Source organism: Podarcis melisellensis (assembly GCF_964234715.1).
Source record: "Podarcis melisellensis genome assembly, chromosome: 1".
NCBI lineage: Eukaryota > Metazoa > Chordata > Lepidosauria > Squamata > Lacertidae > Podarcis > Podarcis melisellensis.
The window spans coordinates 79084032-79095391 of record NC_138528.1 but is presented as its reverse complement, the minus strand read 5'-3'; the positions used below and the strand labels follow the sequence as shown (position 1 = coordinate 79095391).

General features: G+C 46.2%; 2 protein-coding genes across 3 annotated transcripts; one reads left to right on the top strand and one right to left on the bottom strand.

Annotated features, from left to right (window-relative positions):
• Positions 1–2098: 2098 nt before the first annotated feature.
• Positions 2099–5420, bottom strand: TMEM258 (transmembrane protein 258). Its single transcript, XM_081931345.1, has 4 exons — positions 5196–5420; positions 4668–4777; positions 3627–3774; positions 2099–2241 (listed from the first exon to the last, which is right to left on the bottom strand). The coding sequence occupies exons 1-3, from the start codon at positions 5196–5198 to the stop codon at positions 3648–3650; spliced, it is 240 nt and encodes a 79-aa protein (XP_081787471.1). The 5' UTR covers positions 5199–5420; the 3' UTR covers positions 2099–2241; positions 3627–3647.
• Positions 5421–5726: 306 nt separating this feature from the next.
• Positions 5727–8481, top strand: FEN1 (flap structure-specific endonuclease 1). Of its 2 annotated transcripts, none has more exons than XM_081930922.1 (2): positions 5727–5835; positions 7195–8481. In XM_081930922.1, exon 2 carries the CDS (start codon positions 7253–7255, stop codon positions 8399–8401), a length of 1149 nt encoding a protein of 382 aa, XP_081787048.1. In that variant the 5' UTR covers positions 5727–5835; positions 7195–7252; the 3' UTR covers positions 8402–8481. The 2 variants fall into 2 exon arrangements, with proteins under 2 accessions (XP_081787048.1, XP_081787047.1); XM_081930921.1 differs by having other exon boundaries at positions 5776–5913.
• Positions 8482–11360: the final 2879 nt, after the last annotated feature.

The following is an 11360-nucleotide window of genomic DNA, read 5'->3' as shown; positions in this document are numbered from 1 at the left end:
GATTGGCTCATGGCTTCTTCCTCCATCTCACAGAACTGAATTATTACAAGTAATGTTATGGTAGGGGCTCTAAGCAAAGTTTTTTGTGGGTAAAAAGAGAATTTCTGAAGCAAGAAGTGCATTTGTACTACCAGAGTAAGCCCAGTTACATGCACACAAGTCAGCAGACATTTTAGAGAAGAAATATCTGTTTGAGAGTCATACATCACTATATAAAAAAATCTATGCCTTCAGTATTGAACTACCACTTCCTACAGAAACATTCAGTTAACATAAAGGTAAAGGTACCCCTGCCCGTACGGGCCAGTCTTGACAGACTCTGGGGTTGTGCGCCCATCTCACTTAAGAGGCCAGGGGCCAGCGCTGTCCGGAGACACTTCCGGGTCACATGGCCAGTGTGACATCGCTGCTCTGGCGAGCCAGAGCTGCACACGGAAATGCCGTTTACCTTCCCGCTGGTAAGCGGTCCCTATTTATCTACTTGCACCCGGAGGTGCTTTCGAACTGCTAGGTTGGCAGGCGCTGGGACTGAGCAGCGGGAGCGCACCCCGCAGCAGGGATTCGAAACGCCGACATTTCGATCGGCAAGTCCTAGGCGCTTGAGGCTTTAACCCACAGCGCCACCTGTGTCCCATTCAGTTAACATAGCTATTTTCAATTTGAACTCAATGCCATTTAGCTATAAGAGCAAAATGCAGTTTTCATTAAGGATTTAGTTAAAACATGGAATTGAGAGAAAGCAATTAACCAAAACTACACTCACTAATCCATGGGGTACATGTCTTTTACTAGCCTCATTTCTGATATACATTCTTAATTACTATAGCCTTGGGATTTTATTTTTATTTTTAAAGCCTGTTGCCAGCTCTTGTAGTTTAAAGGTAGCTCAGAGTCAGTGATGTCCTCAAGTCAGCTTGTTATTTTAGCCTTTGTAGTTTAATGCAATGCAGTAAAAGGAACTGACATCTCTAAAGATTATTCTTTAAACCACAACCTGAGAGGAAAAATCAATATGGAGACAAAACAATAAGTAGTAGGGAGAAGATGATTTATCTATCTGTATTACACACACACACTATCTCCACTTTGCACAATTGTATTACTCATGACACAGACACCTTTATTTAACGGGCTTTCCCCTTAAGCTGAAGAGCCCCAAATATTGTGGCCTGCCCTTTTCTGCATGTTGATCCAGAAGTGGAGCATCTCAGCTCTAGTGCCTACCACAGCTGTGATCCTATGTGCCTTTTTAAATCAGAAATATGTCCCACTGCATTCAGTGGGACTTACTCTCAAATGAGTTTATTTACCTACATGGGAATATGTCCCACTGAACTAAGTAGGATTTACAGTACTTCTGAGTCCATTGGCTCTCTCTCAGTAAAGAACAGAAAGAAGGGAAGAAAAATGAGTGTGGATGCTTTGTGTAGTAAAAGGTAAATGTAAAGAACCTCTGGACAGTTAAGTCCAGTCAAAGGTGTCTATGGGGTGCAGCACTTATCTTCAGGCCGAAGGAGCCGAAGTTTGTCCACAGACAGCTTTCCAGGTCATGTTATGACTAAATCGCTTCTGGCGCAATGGAACACCATGGCAAGTGCCAAAGCGCATGGAAACACAGTTTACCTTCCCACCACAGTGGTACTTATTTATCTACTTGCACTGGTGTGCTTTTGAACTGTTAGGTCGGCAGAAGCTGGGACAGAGCAACAGGAGCTCGGCAAGCCCAGGAGGCTCAGTGGTTCAGACCACAGCACCACCTGCTCCCCTTTCTGTTTGGTATCCAGCATACTGTGTGTGCAAAAGAAAAAGTTCATTTGTGCTTAAAGGTGGGTTTGAAAGCCTGCTCACAGCAGTGGAAAGTCTGATATGTCAACATTTACAGTCTCATGAAATTCTGACTGTTGTCACAATTGCTTATTTCTTAAAAGTTGAGATAAAATATTCCTTCAGGCATATGATTACTATGTGTCCCCTATATCCATCCTATTCAAAAAGCAATTTCTGTTGCTTTGTACCTTCTCTCCTGTAGCGGGTGTAGGCCTATGGGTCTTCATATACAGCAGAAAAGTGCACCCAAAGAACAAAGAAGAACACAAACTTCAGCTCATCACAGAGTCAGCTTTATTGGTCCGATGTTGCGACCCTGGGCTATAACCATATATCAAGATTATGCAGGCCCAAGCTGCAAAGAGCTGCATTACGTACAAAAATAAAAAAGAGCTTCATTAAGGCTGCTGGAACCTGAAAGGAAAAACAACAAATGGATCAAACTATTTTCTGAAGTACCCAGGCTATTACAGTTTTCTATATTGCTGTCCGAAACGGAAACATACAAGCAGGGGAGCCAAACAAGGCCTTGACAATTAGAGGGGCTTCTATGCTCTACGTGCCTGGGAAGTTGTCCTCATAATTTGTGCCTTTCATTCTTGCTTTTTAAATTTAGATTGTTGTGACTAATGGTAAGGGGCAGACAAATGCAACTACCTGATACAAAACTGCTCACTATTGCACATGTTGCAGTTCGAAGAGCACTAAGAGAGAGAGGCTCAGCAACTGTATTTTACTGTGCAGATGCTGATAGGTTCACATCATTTTGTTACCTGCTACATCCTTTGTGAAGTAGTTGCAATATGCTACACAAGGCTTTGTCTATATTCACAAGCATGCCTGGTAAAAACTCAGCTTCAGAAAAGCCAGAACTCTACACATTAAAATAGAACTATTAAATAAGCACCAGATAGCCTACTATATGGTGTGTGCACCCTATATCTATATCCTGCTCGGTGACCTGAGGAATACATTTTTCTATAATCTTTCCTCCCACAGAGAACTTTCCATTTCTAAACTTTCATTGTTTTGCAAGACAAATTAGTAACATGATTGTTGGACACAATACTAATCAAATTTGCAGTTTTAAACAGGTGCAAAGCAGCTGCTTCTGGGAAGTATGAATGCACACATAATAATAGAGATCCCTAACATGTCTTTGGATTACTGCAGTCCTTTAGCCAGCCAAAGATAGGCTGAGGGGCCTTAAGAAGCAGTGTGGGTCTTACTGCACAGCCGGCATGGCAACATCTACCCACTGGATACTCCTGAGTAAAGCTCTGCCATAACAGAAGTACAGCCATCGATATTCTGGCAGTTGTGGGAAAAATAAGGCATTGGAGGTGGTGGTAGTAGTGATAGATCTGCAGGATCCAAAGCTCCCTCACTCCCCTGACATGCCTGCAAAATTGGCTCCACACTATCTAGCTCTGGGGCTGGCATAGCTATTTTTCCAACAGGAGGGGGAACTCCTCCCCACCACCTGCCCTGCCCAGAGCAGTGGTTGTTCTGCCAAAGAACCTGCCCCTGCCCAAAACATGTTTAGCCATGTTTAGTATCCCAAAAATTTCCATTGCCTTCATTTCTCCCCCTTACAATATAAATGATTGTATGGAAGTATGGAAGTCTTAAAATAGTTGCACATTTTCCAACAAAGTGAATACCAAACTGAAACTCTGAACGTTATTTCAATATAACATTTAAACCAAATTAACAATTCAATCCTAATATTTTCTGGGAAATTCCCTCAAATTTGTTCCAAAAAACTCTCATTGTGGAATCAGGTATTAATTTCTTACCTGAGAAAGCTTCTGACTTTGTTACACATAGATTCCAACCCATAGCAGTAAGAAGAGTACTCCAAAGCCCATAAAGAGTGAAGCAACCAGAGAGATGAGCAGTTCCTTGTAAATGTCCCGGGTGTACTTGGTCGAGGTCACTTCATATCTGAAATACTAGTTAAAGTAGTAAACCAGAGACTGAAGAGTGGAGAAAGCCCCAGCAATACACAATGAAAAACCAACACTTTTGCAAAAGGTCATGACATTTTTGTTTAACATCATCCTCTCAGCTGCCCCAGCATGCAAAAATTAAGCAAGAAAACATAACAGAAAAAAATTCTTTTTTAATTGCAGTGTGACAAACTGCTTACAAGGAATAAAATTAATTAAATGAAATTTCAGGAAAAAGATAGCAACTATCCCACAGCATCAGGAACAGTATCAAAGAAAGATCTGATGCCATTAAACAACAGTCACCAAATTAGAAGACACTAAATGAAAGAGTTTCCCAGTCCAGACACCAAAATAGGCTCTTTTTGTGCAACATGGAAATGCCCTTAAGACAATCACCTGGTGCCAATTTTGCTTTCAGTCTGCTGCCAGACACAGGCATTTTTATTTGTCTGAACTTTTAAGAAGCAATAGTAACTTACTGCATAATATTTATAAATCTTTTGCTTAATATTTATGCTGACTTTCTACTCCCCTTCATTTGCTTATATGCATCTTATTACCCTTATGGTACATCATCCTAATCGTTTTGCTAAACGAAGGCCTAAAAATAATTTAAAACAGTAATGCAGAACCAGCTGCACCCTAGATGCTATTGGTCACCATCAGCCTCAACCAACATGGCGAATGGTAAGGGATGGTGGGAGTTTTGTAGTCCAGCAACATATGCTGAGACAGCTTTCCCCACCCTTTTAAAAATAAGCAAAGGTACAAGCACCTCCCCTAGATCTCATTAAAGCTAACCCCACAACCCTGTGGGCAACTGAAACGTGTCTGGTGCAGGCCTCTGGACACTCAGCAGAGCCGCTCTGGGCTGGAAGAGGATACACAAAGAACCAGGCGGTGAAGAACATGCCGATGGCCAGCAGGACCACTGTGAGGTGTGGAAACACAGCCGGGTTCACCGGACTGGTGTATCTGCTCATTGTCTCCAGCTCCTGAAATAGAAAGAAAGAAGGAGAGAAGTGAAATAACATATTGTCACCAGTATTTATAGCACGCAGACAGATAAAGAACCTGCGTTGGCCTCCATCTCCCACCAGCCCCTTCCAGCATGGCTAAAGGGCCGGGAATGATGGGAGATGCAGTCCATCGAAACATCTGGAGGGCAACAGGTTCCCCAACCCCGATTTTAAGGAGATATCTCGGCGAGGGAACAGAGGAGGTGGTAACAGAAACACCATTTATTTCTCCCTCCCTCCCTCTCTGCTGCATTGAAACCGGGCCATTTGCGCCCGCCGACCGCCCCTCCTTGGCTCTCTCGGGATAACCGAGCAGACCCAGCACCGGTAGGCGCGCAAAGGCTGGCAAAGGGGCGACAGGGGCGGCTCGGCTCCGACCGGCCCGCTCCCTCACCATGGCTCTGTCCGGCGCTTCCCGTGGCTTCTCCTCACAGGTGGCGGAAGGACACGTCTCTTCTTCCGGCGCAGGCTCAGCCCTTTCCCCGCCGGAAGTCCGACTGTCATCTTCTTCCCCCGCCCCCTCCGGACGAAGAAGGAGGAGGGATAGAGGCCTCGCGCATGCACGGCCTGCTGGGAATTGTGGTCCGTTCAGACCTCTGAAGCGGGCCACCAGGAAAAGCCAGTGAGCGCGTGGACTACGTTTCCCAGAAGCCAACAGGCGTCTCGCCCGCCCTGCCTTCTTTGATGCTCTGAGCGCGGGATTCAGAAGGCGCCAAAAGGGAGGCGCTGATTGGCCTAGCCGAGTCCTCAGCCGGGTCTTCGGTCGCGCGTGGCTGCGAGGGAGCAGGTGGCAGTGAAGGTACCCCAAATACCAGCCCCTCGCGCGTTCTGCGTGGCTGGGAGGGAGGAGGTGGCGGAGGAAAGGGCCGGCTGGGAGGGAGGGAGGGAGCGTGGAAGGGCGGCCCCGGGCAGAAACCTGCCCCGCAGGCGTGGAAGGAAGGGCGAAGGCGGGAGATTGATGCAGCAGCCCCATTACATTCAGTGCGGGACAGCCTGGCGGGCGGCGTAGGCCGGCTCTCAGGGTCCACTCGGAGGTCAGTCCCACGGAGTTCAGCGGCACTGGCTCCCCGGTTAAATGCCTGCGAGACTGCAGTCTGAGACGGGCGAAACGAGTAAGAGTCATCTGGGTTGGCTGTCTCTTATTTTGCTTACAGGAGGATTTCTGAACCACCAACTGGATTAAAAAAAATGGTAGTGGTGTTGTCATCCCGCTGTCTCGGGAGACAGTGGAAGAGTGTGCGCTGTCGGGGGTGAAGTCAAGCCCTTGGAGGAGAGTTACAGCGCCTGCTTTGACCTATATGGGGGAGATACATTGCTGTATTTTAATACAGTGGTACCTCGGGTTACATACGCTTCAGGTTACAGACTCCCCCCCCCCTTTCCGTTCCGTTTCAACGTACCGGCATAGATGTTATTCTTTGATGTTATCTTCTGTCCAGTCCATTCCATCACTCTTAACTTCTCAGTGGCAGGCTTAATTAGCAGCTAACATAACCTTTTCTTCACTCGAAGCACGTTCAATAACTTTTTATATCCAATTTTTTATCTTAAGTAATGCAACTAGAGTCACTCTCAGAGACAGTGTCTGTGAGATCCGAACTCACATGAGGGCTTTCCATCCAGTGCCCTCACCCCCTCCTTCTTTCGAACTTGGGGGTGATTTATGGGCAACCGCGGACTGGGCTGCATCTTCCACCGGGAAGAATTTGGGAGGCTGATTTACTCCCATCTTCAGCCCCTTAATTACCTCGTGTGAGCTGGAGAGATGGTATTGTCGGCCATCTTCCAAGGTGCCCCTAGCACACACACCCCCGATCCTGAGAGAGAATTAGATGTGTTGCAGCAATAGGTCACATTAACAGTGGGCGGGAAGATATAATGGAGAATAGCAATGACAGACCCTGGACCTTTAATTCTAGTCCCAGATACAGTTAGTCATTCCAGTCCCAGGTTTCATTCCTCAGTTGATGTGATGTACCTCTGTGTCCCATTTGGTTTCCATGGGGTTCTATGGCAGAATAAGGGTGGCATATGAATGTAATTTACATTCCTTTGAGAGGAAGAGCAAGATATAAATTGGAAAAAAGAATAAATTCCTTACCTTATTTGTAATTTGCACTTCTTTCTCTGGAGTCTGTACAAAATTGATTAGTGAGCATAGTTTTTGTAACCTATTTATAGTGTATTTATAGTTTATTACAATTTTGCTGTATGTTGCCTTGAGGTTTCAGTGTAAAGCAATAAATTAGTTGTTGTTGTTGTTCATCAAAATAATAACCACTACATGGTAATCTTAGATTGGTAGGAAAAATTATACCTTGATCCAACAGCTGAACATTTTGCTTTCTTGTCATTTTAAATCATCAGTTCACACCTTCTGTTTTACTTTCTAGGTTTCTCCCGTGTTGTATCATCACAGAAGCAGACTGCAACTGGAGCTGAGTTACCAGGATGGGAATCCATGGTTTGGCCAAGCTGATTGCGGATATAGCTCCTGGTGCCATTCGAGAGAATGACATTAAGAGTTACTTTGGCCGGAAGGTGGCCATTGATGCGTCTATGAGTATTTACCAGTTCCTCATTGCTGTAAGGCAGGGAGCTGACATGCTGCAGAATGAAGAAGGCGAGACCACAAGCCACCTGATGGGGATGTTCTACCGCACCATCCGCATGGTGGAAAATGGCATCAAGCCTGTCTATGTCTTTGATGGCAAGCCCCCACAGTTGAAATCGGGGGAACTAGCCAAACGCACCGAGCGCCGAGCTGAAGCGGAGAAGCAGTTGCAAGAGGCCAAAGAGGCAGGTGAGGAGGAAAATGTAGAAAAGTTCAGCAAGAGGTTAGTGAAGGTGACCAAGCAGCACAACGATGAGTGCAAGAAGCTGCTGACCTTGATGGGCATCCCTTACGTTGACGCACCTGGCGAGGCTGAAGCTAGCTGTGCTGCACTGGTGAAAGCGAGCAAGGTCTATGCAGCTGCTACTGAGGATATGGATTGCTTGACCTTTGGTAGCCCTGTGCTGATGCGGCATCTTACAGCCAGTGAGGCAAAGAAGCTGCCGATTCAGGAATTCCACCTGAGCCGCATCCTTCAGGATTTGAGCCTCACGCAGAAGGAGTTTGTGGACCTTTGCATACTGCTGGGCTGCGACTACTGCGAGAGCATCCGCGGCATTGGGCCGAAGCGGGCCGTGGAGCTGATCAAGCAGCACAAGAGCATAGAAAAGATTCTCCAGCAAATCGACGCCAAGAAGTATTCTGTGCCTGAGAACTGGCTGCACAAGGAGGCCCAGCTGCTCTTCCTGGAGCCTGAAGTTGTCGACCCCGAAGCTGTGGATCTGAAGTGGAACGAACCAGATGAGGAAGAGCTGGTCAACTTCTTGTGCTGGGAGAAGCAGTTCAACGAAGAAAGAATACGCAACGGGGTCAAGAGGCTGAACAAGAGTCGCCAGGGCAGTACTCAGGGCCGATTAGATGACTTCTTTAAGGTTACTGGCTCCATCACTTCAGCCAAACGCAAAGAGCCGGAACCCAAGGGATCTGCCAGGAAGAAAGCCAGGGGCGGTGGTGCACTAACATCAAAGTTTAAAAGAGGGAAGTAAAATTATTTTCTAGAACTCTGTACCAGTTCCCTTCCACTGCAGATGCTTGGAGCGAAATATATTAAACTACAGTTATAGAGCTTTGTGGTAATGTTAAACTGATGCATGGTGGGAGGGACACTGCTCTGACAAAACATCTGACACTGCTAATTGCTGGCCAGAGATCCAGCCAGTCTGAAGGCTTGCCCTGCTTTCGAAGGACCCAGAGGGTGCTGCTCTTGCTGCCTTGAGTCCGGTGAACTCCATACATAGTATAGGTCCATCTTTGCTGGGAGTACCATGTTGAGGTGATTTTAGCTTTTGAATTGTATCTTCCAATAAATATTGATTGATTACTACTTCTGTGTAAGCTTGTCAAAATGAAATTGGTGAGACTGAAATAGAGTTGCTGGAACTGTCTGCAGCACAACTCAAGAGTAGGTGGGCCAACAAGAGTTTGCTAAAGGGAGCTGTTCTACAACCTGGTTTGTAGTTTAATACTTGTCATATAGGTTCTGGCTGCTACTCTCCTCAAATGGCATCTGTCTGGTTTTGACCCCCTTCAGTTACATTCAACATTGCACTAAGGAAATTACTCCACGGGGCAAGCAGAAATGCTTGTGCTGACGGAACAAACTCCCCTCTCCCCTTTCTGGGGGTTCTTCCAACTGTCTGGAGCAGATCTGGGGAGTTGGTGAGGGAACTGTTGCACTTGCCAGAATTGACTTCAGCGGCAGAAGCTGGATTTATTTTGATGTGCATTGTAGAAGACGTGTGTATGTGAGGGTTTTTTTGCACCATAAATTTTCCCTCCAATTTTATTTACCACATGCTCATAAACACATACCACCAAAAAATGAAGCCACTTCTGTTTGGCCTTCAGATTAAGAAAACCAAATTGTAAAGTTCTGTTATCATTTTCCATATTTTAGGTTTATGTTGGTTTTAGCACCAGGCTTAAAGAACCAATGTAGAAGTAATCCTGTCACTAGCACTTTTCTCTGTAGTAGTAAAGCTCTCTTTTGATTATTTAATCTTCCTTTATAACAAACTGATATGAAAATAATATAATTGTGATAGTTTTGTTGATTTAAAGTAGCCAAGGTTTTGAGACAGTAGAAGCTAGAATTTTGTTTGGGTTCTGTTCGTTGGGAATACAAATAGGCATATACAGCTGTCTAAACAGGATTGTGCCCTTGGCATGCTTTGAGACAGGCACAGGCAAACTCCGGGCCTCCAGATGTTTGGGACTACAATTCCCATCATCCCTGACCACTGGTCCTGTTAGCTAGGGATGATGGCAATTGTAGTCCCAAACATCTGGAGGGCTGGGGTTTGCCTATGCCTGCCTTAAGACATAGTATGGTGTAGTGGTTAAGAGCGGTAGTCTCGTAATCTGGGGAACCGGGTTCGTGTCGCCGCTCCTCCACATGCAGCTGCTGGGTGACCTTGGGCCAGTCACACTTCTTTGAAGTCTCTCAGCCCCACTCACCCCACAGAGTGTTTGTTGTGGGGGAGGAAGGGAAAGGAGAATGTTGGCCGCTTTGAGACTCCTTAAAGGGAGTGAAAGGCGGGATATCAAATCCAAACTCTTCTTCCTCTAGTACCTCCCATAAACTTTGGACCACAACTCCCATCAGCTCCAATTCAACGGGCAGAGATAATGGGAATGATAATCCAGAATATCTGTCTACTTCAGGTGTTACTATAGTACTTTGACCTTTTTGCTTTAACAGCTAGCTGATGGGTTTGATTAAAAATTAGTTCATACCTTCATAACACATATGCATGATTATCATGAAAAGAAGGGAAAATGACCTATACCCATATGTGGTTTCTGCAAATCACCCTCATTTTAAGTGATAGAAACAACATAGGAAGCTGTTTTATACTGAGGAAGACCCCTGGTCCATCTAGCGCTGTACTGTCTACATGGAGTGGCGATAACTACATGTACCTGGTGATAACAAGAAATGAACCTGGGACCTTTATATGTAAAAACAACCAACAATACATCAACATTCTCAAGGGGATAAGCCAAACTTTGTGGCCTGGTAGTTGTTCATTATGCAATACCAAGAAAGGGACACTGAGCCCACCTCTCCAGTGCACTAGAAACACATACATGTTCCACAATCCCGTTTAGGTAATTGGTGTGTAGTAGGTTTCCTATTGTGTAAACCAGGTGTTGAAAAAATGCATAAACCTTACAGCAGAGGAGCAGAACGTTTTTTGAACCAGGAGCTACCTACTCATACAGGTACCGTATTTTTCGCCCTATAGGATGCACTTTTCCCCCTCCAAAAATGAAGGGGAAATGTGTGTGTGTCCTATGGGGTGAATGCAGGCTTTCGCTGAAGCCTGGAGAGCGAGAGGGGCTGGTGCGCACCGACCCCTCTCGCTCTCCAGGCTTCAGGAAGCTCTCCGCAAGCAGTGGGAGAGCTGTGCGAAGTCACGCAGCTCTCCCACCGCTTTGCGGAGAGCTGCCTGGACCCAGAAGCTTGGGGGGGCGCTGAGCTCGGCTGCCCCCAGGCTTCAGGCTTCGCGTAACTCTCGGCAAGCAGTGGGAGAGCTGTGCGAAGTCGCGCAGCTCTCCCACCGCTCTGCGGAGAGCTGCCTGTGCTGGGGTCAGGGGAAGCTCGGGCTTCCCCCGCCCCAGCCCCACGCCTGGGGGGGAAATAAATCCCCCCCCAAAAAAAACTAGGTGCGTCCTATGGGCCGGTGCGCCCTATGGGACGAAAAATACGGTAAATGGCACATGAATGGTAACAATGGGCTTAAGCATACAGAATTTTTACCTGGATTGGGTCCTCAGAGAATCAGCATATGAAGCCCTTTAAAAGAGTGCACAGTCTTTTCCTTCAGATGCATATATCCCCACCCTTTCTTCCTTTCACTGTATGGCAGCTCATTTGGGACCTCTGTTAACAACTTTTACTTCCAGGTTCAAAGGGAGATGTACAAAATAGGGAAAGCATGG

Coding starts and splice junctions, on each gene's coding strand:
- TMEM258 (XM_081931345.1), bottom strand. Junction 3,775..4,667: donor TTCACCGCCTGGTTCTTTGT/GTATCCTCTTCC, acceptor CTAGTATTTCAG/ATATGAAGTGACCTCGACCA.
- FEN1 (XM_081930922.1), top strand. CDS start 7,253: ATGGGAATCCATGGTTTGGCCAAGCTGATTGCGGATATAGCTCCTGGT.